A 22,544-nucleotide genomic window follows, 5' to 3' on the forward strand; every position below is an offset into this window, starting at 1 on the left:
GCTCTGATTAATATATACCAAGTCAGCGATGGACAGAAAGAGTAAAGTCTCTCGACCAAGTCACTGCCACGAGTCAGGAAATCGGGTGAGGGGACGCTGAAGTGGCCTAAGAACTCACAAACTGTAGTTTAAAAAAAATAATAAATAAATAAATAAGGCTACATGGTTTGAGAGAGTTCAGATAATTAAAAAAAAAAAAAAAAGAAGCTTTTTTTATGTCACACCCCCCCCAAGTTGACTTTCATTCGGCTGAACTCACTGCAAAAAGTCAAAATCTTACCAAGATTATTTGTCTTATTTCAAGTCAAAAATGTCTTATTACTAGTCAAAATATCTCATTACACTTAAAATAAGACATAAGAAAAAATTTGTTTCTTGTTTCTAGCTAATTTTCACTTATTTCAAGTGAATTTTCACTTGAAAAGAGTGAAAATTGTCTAAAAACAATTTACTTCTGAGGTGATCATGTCTTATTTTAAGTGTAATGAGATATTTTGACTAGAAATAAGACATTTTTGACTTGAAATAAGACAAATAATCTTGGTAAGATTTTATGGCGGGTTCGCCTCCGCGTCGGAGGATTGATGAGCGCGGCTTTGCGTGTATGTGCTTTAAAGTGCGGGCGCTTGATGTAACGTCAATGTAAAGTTGAGGAAAGAAAGTGGAGGAGTCGGGAGGATGAGGAGGGACAGGATGAAGAGTCACGTGGGGTGGGGTGGGAGGCGGGGTGGGGGGGGGGGCCTCAGTGCCCATACAAGCTCCGACTGCAGCCAGAGACATTTAATCTCGATTTAATTTAAAGAGCCATTAACTACAATCACAGCATTAAAATCCATCACTTCCTTGACACCCAGCCTCAGATTGCCCCATTTCCTCCACGTATGACTGATTGACCCCCTGCCTCATCGCTGGCTTATGAACACACTCACAACACACACACACACACACACACACACACAACACACACACGGTAAACACAAGCATCACAGTGAAGCGGTACGCGCGCGTTCACATATCAGCAAAAAAACATCCGTCTCTCTGTATATTTTCCCAAATCCAGCCACCTCTATTTTGTAACGAGTCTCCCGTTTGAGATAAACGGCGTCACGCAATCAATTTTTCCCGCAGCAGAAGAAGAAGAAGAGCGTTCCTCTCTATTGGCTGACATGATGACATCATGATTCGGTCGCTGCAGCTGATATTGGAGTGGAGACGATGACACAGATGCTGTCCAGCGCCATTTAATCTCCCGCTGCAACATGATCATCACCCCTCCCTCGCTCCCCTCCCACACACACACACACACACACACACACACACACACACAGACACACACAGACACACAAGTCTTTAAAGAGTGAATTTAGCCAATACAGCACCATCCATGTGGCTCAATACCTTTATATTTTTAACCGTGAGACCATTATTTTGAAGAGATTTTTTTGTGTGTGTGTGTGAATGGACAGTTTATGTGCAGTCATATCCCATCAGGTCTGGCGGGGCTATGAGGAGTGATGTCGTGGGGATTCAGAGAGGGGAGGGGATGTGAGGGTTTAGGGGTCAAAGGGTAACGGTAAAAGGTCGCAGGGGCTCCGGGTGACACCGGCTGACCTTCCACGGGGCAGCGATGGTGTCTCCGCCCGTGACAGTGATGAACGGCCGCTACACGGCGGGTCACATCCAGGGCTGTCGGCCAACGCGGATACGGAACGACCGCCGCACGGAGACGAGGGAGGGAGAGAGAGAGAGAGAGAGAGAGAGAGAGGGAGAGGAAACAGGAAAAGAGGAAGACGGGGGCGCTGTGGAGCCATCAGATAGATTCCCCATTACTGGAAACCACTCCATAAAACTCCCTGCTTGTGTCCATTGGAAGTTTTCACTCCTATCGAATGTCAGACGTGACACGGTGACACACACACACACACACACACACACACACCTCCCTGTCTCCCCCAGTGCACCCTCCCACCCCCGTTTCCCGGTCCATCCGATTTTATTCCCTGACCTTTCCTATATTTCAGCTCAGAGACCAACCCCCATAAATAATGTTACGGTGGGGCGGTAGGTGATAGAGGAGTGCAGGACGGGTTGGGGGAGCGGGTGGGGGTGCTGCTGGTGGGGGGTGGGAGTCGGGGGGGGGGGATGTTACACAAAAGCCCTGTGACAGAAATGCACTGTGAGTAATAAGTAATACACACAAACCCTGATTGATTTGAGCCCCGGCAGACACCCGCATTTATCTTTATTCCATCATCCGGGGGGCCCATCAAATAAGAGAATACCTCTCGGAGGGTTTATAGGACTAGACAGGATGAACATGTGTGTGTGTGTGTGTGTGTGTGTGTGTGTGTGTGTGTTGAGACAGTGTGTGCTCTGATTAATATATACCAAGTCAGCGATGGACAGAAAGAGTAAAGTCTCTCGACCAAGTCACTGCCACGAGTCAGGAAATCGGGTGAGGGGACGCTGAAGTGGCCTAAGAGCTCACAAACTGTAGTTTAAAAATAAATAAATAAATAAATAAATAAGGCTACATGGTTTGAGAGAGTTCAGATTAAAAAATAAATAAATAAAAAAAATAAAAGCTTTTTTCATGTCACACACCCCCCAAGTTGACTTTCATTCGGCTGAACTCACTGCAAAAACTCAAAATCTTACCAAGATTATTTGTCTTATTTCAAGTCAAAAATGTCTTATTCCTAGTCAAAATATCTCATTACACTTAAAATAAGACATGATCACCTCAGAAGTAACTTGTTTGAAACAAGCAAATTTTCACTTGTTTCAAGCAAATTTTCACTTGAAACAAGAGACAATTGTCTAAAAACAAGTTACTTCTGAGGTGATCATGTCTTATTTTAAGTGTAATGAGATATTTTGACTAGGAATAAGACATTTTTGACTTGAAATAAGACAAATAATCTTGGTAAGATTTTGAGTTTTTGCAGTGTATGCTGTAATTAATGAATATAACCTTAGGAGGCCTGATATGAAAATCTATTTTGATTTGTGTGAAGTATCAGATTCTTTAGATATCCAGATTAAACACCAATAAATACACTCAAGCTGGTGATATTCAAATGTATTGTCCTTTAAGGAAGCCTGGAGGCCCCCTAAACCTCAACGTGAGAGTCCCTGAGGCAGTGTGTGTGTGTGTGTGTGTGTGTGTGTGTGTGTCACAGGTGTCTTTCTTTTCTAGTGCAAGACAAAGAAAAGCCGTTCACGGTTCACACAAGTGACGCCGCTTTCAACGACTTCCTTCAGCGCCGTAACGCATGCATCGAATTCATGCAGTAGAAAAAAAATTAAGGAAGTTAAGTTCCTTTGGGGGGGGTGTGTGTGTGTGTGTGGGTGGGGGGGGACTTGAAAGCAATCACAGCCACAGCTTACTACAGAGGGCACTAAAAGGGTATGAAAAGTCAATGCTTTTATGGACACGCTCGTGGTGCCAAACATCAAATACAAACTCATATGGATGTTGATCTACAGCCTGTCGGCCATTTTCGCCCTTTCTCTTTTTTTTTTTCCGCGGCTGTGTAAAACAATCAATAGCAAGGGCACATTAAGGTCCGGGTCGTATACTTTATTTATATAAGGCAATGACAAATCCTTATGATGCAGTGGTTTTTGGAGGCATGTATTACCGCGCCAAACAAATAAATATATTAATGCCCGGGGGGAGGCGGAAAGATTGACGGAACAACAAGAAACGACAGGCGGCTGAATCCATCACGCCGACCTTTCAAAAGAAAAGCGCCCGCTATTTTGTCCAGTTCCCTCTTATTCAGCATTTCAATTAATGTCCCCGGGCTGCCTTCCCCTTCACTTAGAGCGATAACTTACTATGGGAGGTACCGGCGCTTTACATATGCGGACAGCTTGTCATTTAAACCAGAGTCAAACACGTGTGTCAAACTCGAGGCTCGCGGGCCAGATCGGGGCCGTGGCGCGGTCATACCCAGGCCGCGAGATGCTGTTTTTAGGTTTCTACACTGCAAAAACTCAAAATCATACGAAGATTATTTGTCTTATTTCAAGTCAAAAATGTCTTATTTCTAGTCAAAATATCTCATTACACTGAAAATAAGACACGATCAGCTCAGAAGTAACTTGTTTTTAGACAATTTTCACTTGTTTCAAGTGAAAATTTGCTTGAAACAAGTGAAAATTTGCTTGTTTCATTGGCAAAATTTGCTTCTTGTTTCTAGCTAATTTTCACTTATTTCAAGTGAATTTTCACTTTTTCCACTGGCAAATTTTGCCAATGAAACAAGCAAATTTTCACTTGTTTCAAGTGAATTTTCACTTGAAACAAGTGAAAACTGTCTAAAAACAAGTTACTTCTGAGGTGATCATGTCTTATTTTAAGTGTAATGAGATATTTCGACTAGAAATAAGACATTTTTGACTTGAAATAAGACAAATAATCTTGGTAAGATTTTGCGTTTTTGCAGTGTATTAAAGCAGGCCCGGTTCACGCAGATACTACAAACCCCAGCATGCACTGCAACGTCCTGTGCTATCAGTGGGACAAAACACCTGTGTGGCCCCACCTCCCTCCTCCTTCCTCCTCCTCCTCCTCCTCCTCCTCCTCCTCCTCCTCCTCCTCCTCCTCCTGGCGAGTTCATCAGCAGCTCAGTGGATTGCTTGGCCAAAAGAAACGGCAAAACGAAAAGTGGAAAACAAAAGGGAAATCGACTGCCTGTTTGTTTGCAATAAAGACAAACCTGTCCGTGTCACATGTGAGAATGAGAGAATATGACCTTAAGAGACATTATCAGACAGTTAATGTTATGTACTGTTATGTTGTTTTTGTTTTTTTTTTGTAATCACAAATCAACCTGCTTGTTTTCTGATGTCTGACTTTTCAAATCCTTTGGCACATTTTAACCAAATTACTCAAATCAATATTATTTCTAGTTGGATTTGCGTGCAAGCGACGTGCATGTATGAGCAAAAACGTGTGCGACTGTAGATTTCGATTCAGCAAAATATCAGTTATCTGCTTGTTTTTGCTTCCATGTGATGAAACTATTTGCCGTTTGAAAGGATTCAGTGAAGTTGCCAGGTAACGATGCAGTGGACTCTTCACGTCATTTTCCACTCGAGTTTTTCAGTTTGTCTTCAGAGATCCATTTTTGGAGAAGAGGGCATACTCTGATCAAATGATTGACCACTTCAGGTTAAAAGTGTTCAATAAATACAGATGTAGCCCTGTTTGGCCCTCGATTTGGCTGTGATTATTTAACCCCGTAAGTGATTTTGACAAAACAAGGAGCAGAAAGGGTCACAAACTAAATTCACTTCAAATCACCCTAAACACTTTTTTAATTGTGAAAGAGAGTTTATACACTCTTTAAGGTGAAATTTCTAAGATAGAAATTCATAGCTTGCATGATTTTTTTTTTTTTTAAAGTTCTGTGAAAACCAGATCATATAAAACAAAGAAATACTATTCAGAAAAAGGGATTATTTTATTAGTGGTTATCTTTTTTTTTTTTTTTTTTTTTTTTTAAATTTAACACACTGAACTCATGATTTTCCCTTATTTTTCCCCTTAAGTCGCTTCAAAGTTAGAGGTAGGGGGTCAGTTCTGTACACACACACACACACACACACATAAAGCAAGTGTCCAGAATGAAGTGAATACAACCACTTGCCACTAAAATGCTCTGAAATGTTGTTGGTAGTATTTTTTATGTTGCATGGCTGCCAGTGCTGTAACTCTGTATCTGTTTTTCACTCACAAACACACACACACACACACACACACACACGAACCCCTCCCACCATGATGTCATCAACAGCTTGCCCAGTGACACTTTACTAATGGAGGACTGTAAAGGTAACACACAAGCAGGGAAACACACACATTTGTCTCCTGCGGGGCCACCTGAGCTTCTCCGCGCTCACTCTCTCCCCTTCCCCACGCGGCCACGTCAAACACACCGCAGGAATTTCAAACAAGACGCAATTTTATTTCCATCGAAAAGCAATAACAAGCACGTAAAAAAAAAAAAAAAAAAAAAAAAAAAAAAAAACAAGGCGCCCGGCCCTCGTGGTGTTTGCTCGCGTTCGATGATTTGAGCGCCTTCTGTGTGACCCAAAACTCGAGGAACCGGTTCGGGTTTCCTGTCCCGTCCAAGATCCCCCGGTAATAGGATTCCTCAAAGCTGCAGATGGATGGCAAATCTAGGCGGTTTCATCTACTAAAAGAGGGCATAAATCACCGGCGGAGGAAGCAGGGACGAGGCAGGGGTTATCGCCAGCCTGCCTCCCTCATGAGAGCTTTGCATTAAAGCATTAGTGAAATTAATTCATCTTTCATAAGAGGTCTGAGCAGTATCTGTGATCTATGATAACAACCAATTTCTCACTACGGAGGGGCCGCAGGAGGAGGAGGAGGAGGGGGAAAAAAAATACTCGGCGACCCTGATAGACTACACAAATCTGCTCTTTTTAAATGGGCTAACATTATCTGGAGTGCTGCTCTCTGGAGCATCATCCCAGATTCATAACCCAGTCGGGAAAGAGGCATAAATCACCGGGCAAAACTTTTCTCATCTATCCCCCACCGCCTCCAACCGCCCCGCTTCTCTCTCCATCACGCCCCTCGTCCCTCTCGCTCTCCGCTGCGTTTGTTTTTTTTGGTTTCCTTTCGCGTGTCCCCTCAAACGCGGAACAACGCTCCGGCATAATCATTGTAAATGGCTTCGCGCCTCAATCAGTGTAATTGGTTTTAGATCATATCTGTAATGGCAAAGCGGGAAAAAACGGGAGATGAGTGGCTGTTTGGGTGCATGTGTGTGTGTGTGAGAGTGTGTGTGTGCGTGCTGTTTATGCATACATTGAAGTGTGTGGGTGTCTGAGTGCATATGTTTGTGTTTATGTCTGGCGTGGAAGGGGGGCGGGCGGCGGGGTCCCGCATGTGTGTGAAAGAGACGGAAATTGGGGGGAAGTGTGTGAAGGGGCCGTATCCATCTCTTTTGCATATATTTGCCGAGGTGGCCGTCAGAGCATGGTTGACAGATGAGCGGGGAGTGCGGGGATGACACGCGGGCGGTCGCGCTCTTTATTACTATATCAGCACAGCTCTGCTCGGCGCTCGGCTCCCCCTGCGAAGGCGGAACGGAGCATAGCAACACACACACACACACACACACACACACAGAAAGAGAGAGAGCGATTGCTCCACGGGAACGCGGCAACCGAAACGAGGGCTTTCACTTTTTCCACAATCTGATTTTTTTTTTTTTTTTGTGACTGAAGATGCACAGAAGCTGAAATGCTTTATGAAAAATCAATACAATGGCCGAAAAGGAAATTCTATTACTGTACTTTCCATTATGTACATTTTAACGTTGTGGATGTGAAAAGGAATTGGAAAAGACCCACGAGTTAAAATATTTTATGAGTCTACTTTTAGTTCGGCCAAAAAAAAAAAAAAAAAAAAAAAAAAAAAAAAATCTGATTTATTTGGTCCTTATTTTTGTCATTTAGGATGTGTACAGTTGAATGGAATCAGTGCAAATATGTGTGAATACTTATCCGATATGTACGAGTTACAAGTGCCGTGTGTTCATTTGTGTCAAGATGATTTCCACCGTTCGCGGTGACGCCTGTCAATCTCAATCAGGCTGCATCCCAACAGGAAGCTGTCACCAGCCGACAACACAACCAGCCGGCAAATAAAAGACTCCGTCAGTCAAGCAGCCGGTCAGCGGAGTGCCTGTATCCCGGCGCCCGCCCACCCACCTCTGGAAAATAGTCCTGCGGAAACTTCTCCTTCTCCAGCATGGATGTGCTTTCTAGTGTTTCTGAGCAGGTTTCCTTCCCCACCACCTTCTTGAATTTCTTGGCTGAGAGAGGGAGAGAGAGAGAGAGAGAGAGAGAGGAAAAGAGAGAGAGAGAGGGAGAAACAAGCGAGAGAAAAATGGTTTACTATTACAAACACAGAAGGTTAATCTTTGGAGAGACCCCGAGTGTGAGTCAGAATCCTCTCATGCCATTACAGCACACAGAGACTCAGCACTGAACATCCCACTTCCTCAAACAACTGCCCCACCTGCTGGTCGGGACGGGGAACAGCTCGCTCAGGCAGGGAGGAGGAGGAGGAGGAGGAGGAGGAGGAGGAGGAAGAGGGGGGCTCAACACTAATTAGGAACGAAGATCACACTGTGGGAGAAATATGTCTGCATCTGGACTCACAGCTCCTATTCTCCACTCATCCTCAAACAGGACTGTGGACGGAGAGCTGGAAAAGAGTGTGTTTTCACCTCAGCGTCCTCTTAACTAGTGGTTCTCAACTCGTGGGTCTCGGTCCCACAGCGGACAGAGTTTGATTCTGAATGGACCGTGTGTGGCTGTGTGGCTCCACATGAGGGACTGTAATAGTACAGACATCTTTCTCAACTAAATATTTTAACATCCTGTTGTTATTGTTGTCATGCCTGCTGAAATATTATTACAGTCTATAAAAAATAGTTCTGGAGGCCAGGATTCATCTCAAGTTGTGCTGCTGCAGTGGCTTTAATTTCACTGGGGTTTAAGCTTTCATTCATTTTTTTTTTTTTTTTTTTTTTAATTTGTAGCGATGAAAGCATTGCCGACTAGTGCGCTGTTCATTGTGCAAAATAAAACTGAAAAATTTAGTTAGCTTATCTATGGAATAAAACAACAAAAGGGAGAAATGTGCACACTGACCCTGGATCAGCAGGAAACTACTGATCTCAACCAACTAGTGAGCATGTTTTTTTAATTTAGATCACTGCGTGTGATGTAGATTCTTTGCAGCATTTTTGACCTGAAACGACCAAAGCAAAAACTCAAAATTTTTGGTATTATGTTTGTACACACATTTGTATTGTATATGCATTCAAGCAGGTGTGAGCCAAAATGGGTCATATGAAGGGTCCTCTTCTGAATTTACCAAACTCTCAAACAGTGTGAGCATCAGGTGCCAGCAGCATGTCCAGAATCTGTGTGTGTGTGTGTGTGTGTGTGTGTGTGTGTGTGTGTGTGTAGCAGAACTGGGGTCAATTCACTTCTAGTCAATTCAGGAAGTGGATTATTAAAAAAAAAAAAAAAAAACAGAGATCAAATGTGTTGGGCCATAAAAAAAGTTCTGTCCAAGCATCCGATCCATGAAGAATATCAAGAGTCCTGTGTACAGTAAATGGTAAATTGATGGAAAGTGAAAGTGTGTGTGTGTGTGTGTGTGTGTATACAAGGGGGAAGTGTCATCTCCCCTCCCAAGGCCCCCTCCCCACCCCTCGCCCTGTCCTTCACTGGGGGCGACTGGTGCTAATGCTGACTCGGGCGTTAATAGGAAACGAGGCGCCTCCACATCTATATCCCCTCTTTAATTAGCGCGGCCGCCGGACCCCGGGGCCCTCTGACACCGCGGGCTGATGAGACCGCCGTAACTGTCCAATATCCCGCCGCACACCATTACCGTGGGCCCGAAATCTTATGAATTAAATCCTAATATTAATAAGCATTACCATTCTGTCCCGCTCCCGTTACATTATCCTCAAAGCCAATCTTGGCTCTCCGGTTTTGATGGAAGCGGGAATAGCCTGCAAATGGTTGTGTGGGATGTGCGGGGGCGGGATGAAGGGGCGCCATGTGCGGGGATTTCATTTCAAGAAGGTGGAAGATATGGTGTGTGTGTGTGTGTGTGTGTGTGTTGGAATAGGTGCTCACCTTTGAAATCAAACTGGTGGATGTTTTTCAAAGACTCGTGGATAAAGTAGCAACTTCCTAGTGCCTGCAAGAGAAAAGAGACACTGTGAGATCGGCTTCAACTTCTCAAACACTTGTTTTAGTGCAGTTTTGACAATTAGTAACTTTTTCAAGACATTCATTTCTTCGGATTATCATTTTTTTGGGGGCGTTTCCACCCTTGTTTGCCAGTTTTACAGTGAAAAAGGACAAGAAATATTAGAGAAAGAGAGAGAGGGGGACGGGAATGACGTGCAACAAAAGGCCCCAGATTCAAACCGAGGACGTCCGTCTGAACCAGCAGGACACACCGAGATGCTCTTGACCGAATTTGAAGGTTTTAGTCGGTGTGGCATATCATTTACACAAATATTCCTAATCCCAAGCCCCTATTAGCCACTGCATATGAGTCCATGGATGAGGATTATTCTCTGTTACAATGAAGATAGTGATGCAAGATGACAGGGGATCTAAAATGACAGGAAATCTCCAGAGTATTTTGGAACTTTCCCAACTTTTTTTTTGTGAAACTTCAGAACTGAACCGAGGAAAAAATCCCAACATCAAAAAACGTTTGAAATCTACAAAAATCTTTCCATATCTCCCAAACCGGTGGAGGCACACTGCTCATCAGCCTCTTGCAATCTTGAGAGCGACTGGCCCGATGCGAGAGCGCTTGATTGAGGCAACGGGCCGAACGCACTCGGCAGCACGCTTCCCACCGCTCCGCTCAATGCGAAGCCGCAGGCCCTCCACACCATCGACTACACAACAACAGGTGCATTGCTCTTTCAGTACAGTACACTCGCCAGAGTCTCCCCGCGGCCTATTCTCCGCTCCGACTCGTCTAATGTGGAGAATCAACAATTTGGGCTTTTCAAAAGACACATTCAGATGGACTTTTGAATGAGCAAAGATCAACTTCAATAGGCTTAAAATCTTAATTTTCCCAGCGAACAATCAGGAAACTTTCCCAGTCAGTGGACAAGCCAATCAAACTGTGTGGGAAGAAGTGAGAGTCGTGCAGAGGGGGATTTGATGCGGTTCACAGTCCACTACACTGCTTTCTGTTGCCCTCTTTACATTTAGGGCAAACGAAGGCAAAGCTCAAGCTCAATCCCCTGTGTCTTTGAGATAGCAGACCTCTGGCTGGGGATAATTCTGCCATTGGCACCGCAACTCTCCTTTCTCCCCTCTCATACATTGCGGCATAAAGAGAATGGAGAGAGAGACAGAGGCTGAGGGAGGTGAATGACTCCGGAGCGGGAAGAATAGAGTGACCGCGTTAAAACATAAGTGAGTGGAGGGAGAAAATGAGCGAGGGCGCGCGGGAGACATGAATGACGCTGATATGGCGGACCGTGATGAAATGACAACACAACGGGGGAACAACGGAGGCGCCCGTGAATGGCGGGCGATGACGAGGAGGGCATGAGGATGGAAGTGGCCGAAAAGAGGAGGAGACAGCCGGCGAAGAAAAAAAAAAGGGTCCAGCCAAGGAGGAGGATTTAGTCTTGAGGGCTTTTCCTGCGTTTTTCCTATTGAGGCTGGGCCGCAGACGCCCCTCTCCGACACGCTAGGACAGAGGAGTTTGGGCCCGGCCCGGCCTCTCTGCATTATTTATGAGCGCCGGCACATCTTGAGATTAAACATTTGCTGATTTGTCAAAAGCACAAACATGAGGTCCTGCCCATCTCCTTGACATATAAGTTCAGCCGACGGAAAACACTGTCGCACATTTAATTGATGAGAACGGCGGCCGGTGACCAAAACCCACGCCACGTCCCCCCCCCCCTTTCTCCAGCCCCTCCCACCTTCATTCTTCCCTCGCTCCGCCGGAGAACGAGGGGGGACGGCGTCGGGCGAAGGCGGGACTCAAGGTCACCGCTTCCCGCCGCGAGAGGACGGCTTCCAGGAAGGCCCCCCGCGCTTGTTTGTGCTCGCCCGGCTTTTATGTTCGCTTTCACCTTAAACTGCCAGCGACGGACTGAGAGACAGAGATGGATCGGAAACCGGGGGGCGAGGCAGGGAAATAACCGGGCGATTTGTCAAAACGGTGCCACCGTGCTAACTGTTTTGTTTGTGTAAATATTTCAGCGGGCACTGAATAAAATAACTGTGCTGAAATATGACAAACAAAAATTATGGATGGAGGAAAAAAAACAGCTTAAAGACACATGTCAGCCTGTTAGAAATGAATTTGAAAAGCTGCCAACAGCGACATTTAAATGAAATCACACATTTTCCTTTGTGCATGGTTTCCCACTCACCTGTATGAATCAAAATAGTACATTTCTTTACTTAAACTTTCTTTTTTTTAAGATTAATTAAAGTAATCTAACTTGAAAAGGTAGATTTGCAGTAGATTTTTTTGCCCCTATGCACTAAAAATATGTGTGTGTGTGGTCATTGAAATTCCTAATATTCACTTCTTCCCCTGCAGTGACCACACAGACCACCTCGGCAGACCCCCCGGCGAGCAAGAAAACCCAAAACAAAATGAATACGACTTCAAAACAAATCATCCCTAATCAACTTTCAAATAAATGATAAACAACTGGGCCTAAGTGGCTATCTGTGTAATCGAAAAAAACCTCCTTAACCCCCCGCCCTAATAAATATTTATTTGACGTCGGGGTTCAAAACCTAGCAGCTGCCGCGCTCTCGCTCCTCTCCTCTCCTCCGCACTGTTCATGAAGAACCTATTATATTAGCGGAGGCGCAATTAATCCATTTGTCTCCCCGCATGACAGGCACAAAATATTCATTAGGGCCGGACTGCGCTGACAGGCCGTGCTTATCTTTTACCAGTAGCTTTACAATGGCCTGTGTCAAGCGTATGTTTGTCACGTCCCACTTTATTGATTAGCTGCCAGATTCACTTGAAATAATTAAAAGTATATTTTACATATTTATAAACCCCACTGCCACGGCTGCTACTTAATTTTCCATTAGTAAAATGCAGTCTATTAAGTGCACCACAAGGGCCGTGGGGGGGGGGGTAAGGGGAAATGAGTAATCACCATAATTGTAGACAGAAAGACAATAACCACGCCATAAAAGCCGAGGTTTTATGACTCATTCTGGCAATGCTATCTCTTATCACGGGTTGTATCGGCCATGCTGCTCGGAGATAAGGGCACGCTGACACAAAGGCGGCTCTGCTTGCTCTCTGGTGTGTGTCTGAGTGTGTGTGTGTGTGTGTGTGTGTGCGCGTGAGTGCGTTTGTGCACGTGTGTAGTTGACATTTCCAAAACCCCAGCAGATACGGGCTGAACAAGTCCCAATAGACTGGCTGGTGGAAAATAGAGACTTGAGAGCTGCAGTACATAGGCTGCATACTTTGCTCCGCTGAATGCTTTATCGATACCGGGGGCTACAAAAATGAGTTCTGCCGGCCGGAAGGAAGCGGGGATTCTGTGACCTCCGAATGGATTTTCTGCGTTTAGCGTGAAAAATGAGCCATAAAGCAAACATAAAAGTAATAATTTTTCTGCAAGGTCTCACCTCCAATCTGCGCTAAGGGAGAGCGGCCGGTCCCGGGAGAGCTGACACACACACACTCCAGTGTCATCACAGTGTCACTGTACAACTTCAGAGGGTAATAGTGCGCCGTCCCCAAGCCGCGCGCACACTGCAGGCTTATGAGTTTGTGGGGCAGAGTGATGAGCGCCTGTGTCCGATGCTTTAACTTGAAAAACGGCCTTCATCCAGAAATACCATCATTCCTCTACAGCAGTTAATTGTGTCCGACAGAAAAGGGAAATATTCATTTTTTTCTCCTTTAAGTCATTGTGGCTGAGTAATATGGACAAAATCAACACCATGATGTTTTTACAGAATACCTCAATGCTGCTATTGTGACAATACTGAGAGGTTCTTGTCTTGCTCAAGGACACTTCAACACATTCTCTGGAGGAGCCGGGGATCGAACCGGGAACCTTCTGATTACCAGACAACCGCTCTGCCTGCATGATCATTATGTGTTATGTAGATTTGATGATCAAGCAGGTGGAGGCAAATAACTGAACGGCTAAAACAGTCGAATAAGTTCAGAAAATTGCATCCGTTTAACCTCTCAAGACCCGAGCTCTTGTTTGATATGCATATGATTCTATTTTGGCTTATTGGACCCTGATGAGTATAAAAACTAAGCATTGTCTTTTTACATGGTATAGTTTTAGAGACAAATGATGTCCAAATATGTGGATACTGGTTCTCAATTTCCTTAAAACACAATAAAGTCGCCGTGCAAAAGTCTTTATTTCCACCCTGAACATTGCAGTTTTTGTCCCGACTGCTTCGTCTTGCATTAATAACACATACAAGCATATTTTTGAACGTGTTTTGAATATCACAGTGCAAAAAAACCAAAATGAAGTAACAACATTTTTGCTCGTAACAAAATATAAAACAAGTAGCGGTAGGTGGTGTAAGGGTCCACATACGCGGCCAGACGGCCCCAGGTAAGCAGAATTAGCTACTACAGTAATATAACCCAAAATGTGATGTCCACGCATGTGTACGCCAGGTCCTAAGAGGCTAATGTAACACAGCCTTTAAAACCTTTAAAAGACAACACTTATGCCATATGATGATAAGATAAGATAAGATATAAGATATAAGATAAGATATTCCTTTATTAGTCCCACGGTGGGGAAATTTCACGTATTACAGCAGCAAAGTGGATAGCAAAATATGAAACATAATTTACACTATAAACAGATAATAAGTACCAAAGAGCAATATAAACATCATAAACAAGGAATGTAGAAAAATACTATATGAACAATGATATCACAGTATTCAAAATCCCAGATGATATCTAAGTCTCATATCACAATATTGATATAATATCAATGTATAGCTCTGCTGCGCCGCCGAGTTTTCCAGTTTGTACAATTTCCTGCACCATTTGAACTTTCACCGGCTTCTGAACGGAGCCTCTGCAGCCCTGAATGCAGAAGCATCAGGCAGACAGTTTGCAGCGGCACTCACTTCCTTCAAAGGGATATTTACTCTGTGGCCAGGGTCAGCTGTGTGTGCAGGCGCTTAGGCTTGTTGCAGAAAGCTCGGAGGCATTTCTCCACGGGGTTTCTATGGCATTTTGCCTTCCAGACAGCAGAGACCAAATGGGCTGCTTTCCAGTTTATATCTCATGGCACAGAATTCCCCGGAGTCCCCTCATCTGTCAAATCACGAGTGGAGGCGACTCGCACACTCGGGCACACCATCGTAACAAACAATGGCGCAAACTCACACATGCACACACACAGACACAGACACACAAACAGTCTTATCTAAAGGTCAATCAGATATGGTGTCATGAAGACATGGTATTTCCATACATCAGGAACACATGCTATGTCACAACAGTTTACAGCAGGAGGCACAGGCTCTGACTAATAGCTACATAATACGCTCATTAGTCACCACACCAACCGACATCTAAACATACTCTATATCAAACTCTCAAACACAAATCCTTTAACGGACAATGAAACAGCGGCGCCTGTGTGTGTGTGTGTGTGTGTGTGTGTGTGTGGCTACGGCACTAATCGAATGTGAGGTTCTACATTTTTATTTCAAAAGCTTGCAGCCGCCCGTGTCCAAATCGGCCCGCAGGCTCCAGCAGGGGACCACTTGATATTCAGGATCAGGGGCGAGCAGAGCACCTTCACAGGAGCCTCTCTGCACAAATCTCCAATACTGCACAAACAGCCTGTTTGTCATCCCCGGCAAGGAAAACACCCCACAAAAAGACAAGTGAGCGGCGTCAATAGAGACGGCTTGCTTTTCAGCTCAGAGATACAGATCGGGAAGCCTTAGTATTTTCCACCCCTCCCCGGCCCGCCGCCCACCCCCGGGCTGCCATATGTGTTTGCCAAGGCCCTCTCCCAGTGCCATTGATTGAGTATTCAGAGTATTGAGCCACAGTGTCTATTATTCATCGGCTGCCTGGAAGGCCTGACTGGATACACAGACAAAACTCTCATTAAAACTTCTTCTGTCACTTCCTCTGATTTGAAAGCGGCCCGGGTGTTGGAGCCATCCGTCATGTCCTGAAGGAGCCCTTGTCTCAGGGTGGAGGTGGGAGGGGGGGGATAGGTGGGGGGTGTGCTGTTTAAATATGCAATAAAAGGAAACAGGCTAACCTGAATTTACCTATATATTACATGGTAATTGAGATTTAAGATAAGGCTTATTCCATTAAGATCGCCCCACTGGCCCACATGAGGGACTTCACAAACAAACCTTGCACGCAAATAATTGGTTTACATGACAAAGCAGGGCGAGCATTGATTCTCTGCAGGCTGAACCAGGCGCGGCTGATTCATCACTCCAATTTCCACGCAGACCACCTGAACCTCATTTTGACTGGGACTGTTCGAACGCGCTCAACGCCGAAATGCCGTGTTTTCACAGACGCTTTGGAATTTGAACGGCTTGACGAGGCTTTTGGTTTCTCGGCGATGCCTCTTAATATTGCTTTCAATTAGCGTAAAACCGAGATATCAGCGTAAGCGGCGGGGAAACCACCGGCGTGCTGTGTATTTTGCGGAAACCAAAAGGAAATGCATCCCACTATTGATTGCCTGTTTAATGTAAAGCCCGGGTTCTGTATGGATTTGGTATGGTAACTGTGTTTAGACTTTGCAGGCTTTCTACACGGCGCGTCCGAGCTTCCTCTTCATTATTCTAAAATCTCCCCGAATGCGGAGTGACATGCGGTCGTGATTGATCTCAAAACCACTGATTTTATTTTCTTTTGAAGAAAATATTATGGATGGGTCTAAACAAGGCATAATTGGCCAAACCTATGGCAGCGCCTGACCTGCCAACAATCCAGACCCACTCCCAAGGTTGGCTGCCTCCCTGGGAAATATTGTGCATTAATTTCATTTAGTCTCCCCTCCAACATTCAATGGTAGAAGTTAATTAAATTGCTTGTCCATTGTGTTCATCCACTTACAAAGTTAATGATATTGTGCCGGGGAATTAAAGAGCGTTTTATAAAGCGCACGGGATAGGAGCTGGCAGGCACTACATTGCCCAGTTGAACCCTGTCAGTCGGAGGGCTGCCGGACCCCCTAATTAGCGGTGAAATGGATGCTTCCATCTGCCAATTTCCTGCCATGCTCATCAGTCGTGCAGTCGCTCCTCTAACCTGCCCGGCGGAGGGGTCTAAAGCAATAAAACCATCACAGCAATGACATTCAACAAAAAAAGAAAAGTGAATACGCGTATATATATGATATGACTCAGACTTTCAAAGAGCCTCTTTAAAATGCCTTGGCTAGTTTAATTTTTTTTTTTTTTTTTGCGCTCGAGACCACATCATTGGCCTCTTCAGCATAATCCAGATGGAAGACTTTGATAACTTTGTTAAAAAAACGTCCGATGTGCGCGGTAACAGCACCTTATTTCCATTTTCAGAGCAGGCAGGCAGTTTGAAAATATGTCTTCTGATAAAACAGGAAGAGAGCAAGCGAGGTGCGGCACATTTTAATGCTTCATATTTGGATGAAATACTTTGTTGTACCCTTGAACCGGAGGCGCGTCGCACCGGTCGCGATTCAAAGGTTAACATTCTCAATTCAATTCGCTGTGCGAGTTCTGCGCTGCGCCCAATTTCCAGTAAGGTAGCAGTGGCCTGTTCAATAAAAACGGGAAAGAATGATTAATGCTCATATATATTCCAGCTGCATATTTACTAATACTGTGTTGCTATTTCAGCAGGTTTTAACGAGGACATAAAAACAGGGGATCAAAGTAAATGGGATTACACCTGTGGGGCCTGTATTGCTGTTGACCTCTCGACGAGGCTTGGTAACGGCCTATCGCGTGGCAGGGGAGGACGGCGTAAACCGGCGGGGTATTTCACTGGGACAGAGCTCTGGTGAAGGTTTGAGGACGTTTCTCCTGCACATTAAACGCAGCACGACTGTGGCGGCAGGTTACCTCGGACTATATGCACAAAAACTGACCTGCTAATGATGGTAGGCTGGCTTAGTCAACGTTTACTGAAGCTTATATTGGGCTTATATAGAAAATGGTGCACATATCTAATGATAATGAAAAAGCAACAGGGCTGATTAGGTTTGTTCAAATCCAAGGTGTCCTCATTTCACTTGCAGATATGCATCAGTGTATTTTCACACCATCAAGAGGCTCATATGCCCATTAAACAGCATATCTTAGTATCTAAATTTCAGATTCTGATTGAAGTGCATCGTGGTTTGAACAGTCTGCCACATTCAGCCCAGGGTTTCACACACAGCGACGTTTAGCTTGCTCTTAGCTTTGTAGTAAAGCCGGGGTCAAAACATTAGACAATGCATCGATCTCATTGAGACACAAGCACAAACCAAAGAGCGGCATCTGGGGAATCACAGCTCTGAGGGAAATTAAACAGCCTCACAAACAAGGTCAACTTCTCAACCCTAACTCTATCGGACATTTGCAGCGGGGCATGAAGACACCTTTTGTCTTCCTTGACAGAAAAAATAATCTTTTGAAAGCTATCTTCAAATAATCCACTGATCGCCGAGGCCGGCATGGCGAACGGCCGCTTTCCTTAAATAGCTGCGTTGTCCGGACTTAACAAGATCATCTTTTTTAAAAGGGATATGGAGATGATGAATATTTGCCTTATTAGATTGTTCCCAAAAATGAAAAATCAAAGTCTGAACAATTGAGATATCCATTAGTAATTAAAGTGACATTACCTTCTCCCTCTTTTCTCAGGCCAATGCGAGGCTGCCAGGACCATTATTCAATTGTTTCGGATGCTGGGGGATAAAATGCCTTTAATATACTTACGCTCATTAATGTAAATCATATTTGGCTATGGATGTCCAATAATCAAAAAGAATATTTCAACTTGTAATTCCCCCTCTGTATAAGTATTCCCATTAGGGGGAGAGGCCCATGCAAATGACAGGTCTTTGAGCCAATTGATTTTTTTTCTTTTCCACTCTGCGTTTTGGAAAGGCCGCTAATGTTGTCATGGACTGTTCATCAATCTATGTTATTATCTGATTTAATATTGCGCCTTTTCATGTGACCTCATTTGTGATAGAATAGATTGAATTAGGATCATACAGGCTGAGGAGAGAATGGAAGCCGCAGCAGTCTAAGTGATTGCTGGGCCGAATAAAGGCTGTGAGGAAGTTTGGCTTTGAAAGTTTGTTTTACTGCGAGAGTTATCCGCCAGGTATGTGTTGCCTTTTTTTTTTAAAACTTGTAACCATTTTCAAAGTTTGGATGGATTTAAAGCACATCTGCACACACACACACCAGCACCTCTGCTGGAATAACGAGTGACATAGCAACTTTTTATGTCAAATAATGGGTATTGACTGAGCTCTACTTTCCCAAAGGATGCTGGGATAGCTGTCAGAGCTGTGATGTCAGTCGACAAGGCAATCCGTCAGCCCGCGTCCGGAGGCAGCGTCGACTCTGTCCCACGCTGCCTGTGGCCGGCTCATGTGGCCTTGCAGTGACAAAGTGGCATCCTTGGCTGCCCAATGAGATACAGCTCTATCGCCGAGTCCCGTAATGAAATATATTAGTTTGCCGCATCTTCGCCGAATCTGTTTGTCACTTGCGAGGGAAATTCATCAGGATGCTCCCTCATTTCTCGGCATCAAGAGCCCTTCCTCCCGCCTTAGTACAAACACAAGTCTTCCTAAACGGAGGCAACATCGCCTAGATCATGAGCCATCTTGTGAAACATCTATAAAAGTATGACAGCTCCCCCCCCCCCCCGTCACCATCTCCCCGGCCGCTCGAGAGACTCGCTCCCAAACCGGCAGGCAGAGAAGTTACCCCGTCAGAGGAACAGGTTCAATTTTGAGGTCAAGCTGACAAGGGAAAAAAAAAAAAAAAAAAAAAAAAATCATTTTTTTCCCCGTCAATGTATAAAAAAATAAGCAGCTTTCTGTGCGTGTTCTGTCTGGGCTACGAGCAGAGGCGTTCTCAGAGCACAACAGTGACCACAGGACCGTGAAGCTTTAGAGGAGTCTGCAAAAACACATGCAGCGGCTCGTCTCAGGCTAAGACGCCCGTCCGGTGGCTCTTTGTGGCCCTCTTTGTCTTTATGTAAAAACCAATGCTTGCCAATGATGTGTTATGTAAAATTCCCAGAGGCTTGATTTAAATGGTTGGATATCCTCCATGCTAGCTTAGTTATACTCCAGTGCATCGCCCCTAAGAGCACATGGACGCTGCATGAAAAGCAAATGTAAATGCAGCCCCAGCCTCTTAGATAACAAGAAATTATGTCATGGGTTTTTTTTTTTCCCTCTTATTGTATTATTATAATAATAAATAAAAAAAAGGGGGCGAACAACGGAGGACTTTTCTTACGCAGATGTTTCTTTTTTATCCGTACAATCGCAGCATCCGGCCCTTTTCCGTGGCCTCTCTTAAAAGGCAGCTTTAAGACGGGAGTGAGCGGAGGTCCTGTGCCAGGGGCAAGAGTGGCAGCAAACCCACGTCTGCTCTCCTGTATGTGCACAACGCCCTCAGAAACGCAGAAAAGGAAAAGAGGATTTGGCGGGGCCCACGTAGGTCCACATCAAGTCTCCTGGGTCGTGCCTCTGTGAGCGCGACAGATGACCAGGTGGCACCGCGTTGCATCTCATTAGCTCGTGTGCGACTGGAGCAGGAAATCATGTATGTGTTACGGCGGTTTATATTTAAGGATGAGGTGTAAAACCGAATGCATGTAGGCTTTGCTGTTGTCCCGGTAACAAAGTCCAGCAGGAAACTGACTGTGCACAAACGAAAGCTGCACACCGTACACGACAGACACAGCAAAGTGAAGAGAAACGGCGGCGTGGCTCGAGGTCAACTCAGCAATGTTTCGAGTAAAAGTAACAGAGCTGATGTGACAGAGTGAGCTGTCTCGTCTCGTCTCTTGCGTCGTTTCTTTTCTCCAAACCACAGCAACTTTTAGTGTCTAGAGTCAGAAGAGCCGGGCGATTCGGCGACGCAGAAAGCACGGACGGAATCGCAGAATTCGATCATGGGAATGGACTGTAAAATGCGGAATGCGGGTGCAAATAATGAAAAAAAAAATCCGGGCTTTCCCTACCATTATAAGCATTTTTGCACAGATTCAAAGGTGAACACGCAGAAAACAAAAACTATACTGAGAGTCTCGCCTGTCAGGAGCGTCTGTTTCACCGAAACCACCTGCAAGATCCTGCAAGAAGTTAAATTTATGACTTTTGAAGACCTTGTTGTTGCTACGGAGGGCGAAATCTGACACCTACTTTACAACAAAAAAAACATGAAAATGAAAACTACTATGAGAATTCATCTAGGTCTGTGTGACTGGACTGATTTATAGCCAGACAATTAAGGCTAAGGCATAATGAAACCGGACAATTGTTAAGACCTCTAAAAGTGATTTTAAGACTTAAAATGCTTCAGTTAGCTGTATTTAAGACAATACAAGAACTTGAGCTCATATAAAATCCACAGCCTGTAGCAATCTAATAAGCCGGCATTATCTGAACACACAATAAATCAGATGTCATATACAGTGGTCCCTCGTTTATCGCGGGAGTTACGTTCTAAAAATAACCCGCAATAGGCGAAATCCCCAAAGTAGTCAGCTTTATTTTTTACAATTATTCTAGATGTTTTAAGGCTGTAAAACCCCTCACTACACACTTTATACACTTTTCTCAGACAGGCATTAACATTTTCTCACTTTTCTCTCTTGTTTAAACTCTCAAAGTTCAAACCTTGGTAGAAAAATAAGTCCAGTATTATAGAATGAACGCATTCTGTACTGTACAGGAGACACGGCACGGAGGAGACTGATTGACAATGGTCTACAGTCCCTTAGCCAATCAGGACGCAGAACACAATGCGCGGGCTCTGCCTTAGCCAATCAGGACGCAGAACACAATGCGCTGTAAAAAAAAAAAAAAAAAAAAAAAAAAAAAAAAAAAAAGCATGCAAAATTGCACTAAAAAAATCCACGAAACTGCGAGGCCGCGAAAGGTGAACCGCGTTACAGCGAGGGACCACTGTATTAGTGGTAAAATGAAGACTTCCCAATCAGAAAAGTATTAGAAATGAGCTATTTCCTTTGGGCTCGGCTGAAATGAGCAGGATTCGTGTTTAGAAGTTCAGTCGGGGACTTGGCTGGGAGCTCATCACGGAGGTCTCGTGTTTGAGTCCAGCCTGGGCCCTTTCCTGCATGTCAGCCCCTCCCTCCACCCGGTCCTTCCTGTCTCTCTCCACTGTGCCCATCTCATAAAAAAAGATAATTAATGCCCAAAAATAATCCTTAAAAAAAAAAAAAAAAAAAAGGGATGCATTCAAGCTGTTGACAGCCGCTGTCGCCCAGGAACTGAGAAACGCCACTGCGGCACCAAGGCGGGCGCCATGTCATCTGAAAGCCCTCCGTTATGCCATACATACAGAGAGAGATTCTCATGGATGCTCGCGACCCACCTGCCCACAAGTTCACCGGTTTATGTTCACAACCTTCCCACACAGGTTCTCTGCATCATGAGAGCATATGAAGATGTACTCAGCGATGAAGCACGGAGAAGAAAAGGGTTCAGGAGGCAGCAGCTCAGTGGCCTGCTGAGGAATCCTTAACTTCCAGTTGGCTGAGGATCGCGTTGAAAAGAGGCTTCTCATAAAGCGAAGGAATGTAATTAGGCAGTTAAAATTAAGAGCCTGAATCTAACTAAAAGAGCATAACATCCAATCTAATTAGAGGGCTCTTTAATGAGTCGGTAATAAGCTAAGGAGTGGCGCACACAGGGCACTATTGTGGCGTGAACTTGTGC

General features: G+C 44.7%; 1 protein-coding gene across 1 annotated transcript in view; it reads right to left on the reverse strand.

Moving 5' to 3' along the window:
* The window catches only part of inpp5a (inositol polyphosphate-5-phosphatase A), a 169,009-nt gene that overhangs the window by 59,987 nt on the left and 86,478 nt on the right, over positions 1–22,544 (reverse strand). Inside the window, exons 5-6 of the mRNA XM_030070722.1 lie at positions 9,706–9,769; positions 7,756–7,859 (exon numbers count right to left, since the gene is read on the reverse strand). Coding sequence (XP_029926582.1) covers positions 7,756–7,859; positions 9,706–9,769 — 168 coding nt within the window. The remainder of the gene's footprint in view (positions 1–7,755; positions 7,860–9,705; positions 9,770–22,544) is intronic.

This window comes from Myripristis murdjan, chromosome 15, assembly GCF_902150065.1.
Source record: "Myripristis murdjan chromosome 15, fMyrMur1.1, whole genome shotgun sequence".
Lineage (NCBI taxonomy): Eukaryota > Metazoa > Chordata > Actinopteri > Holocentriformes > Holocentridae > Myripristis > Myripristis murdjan.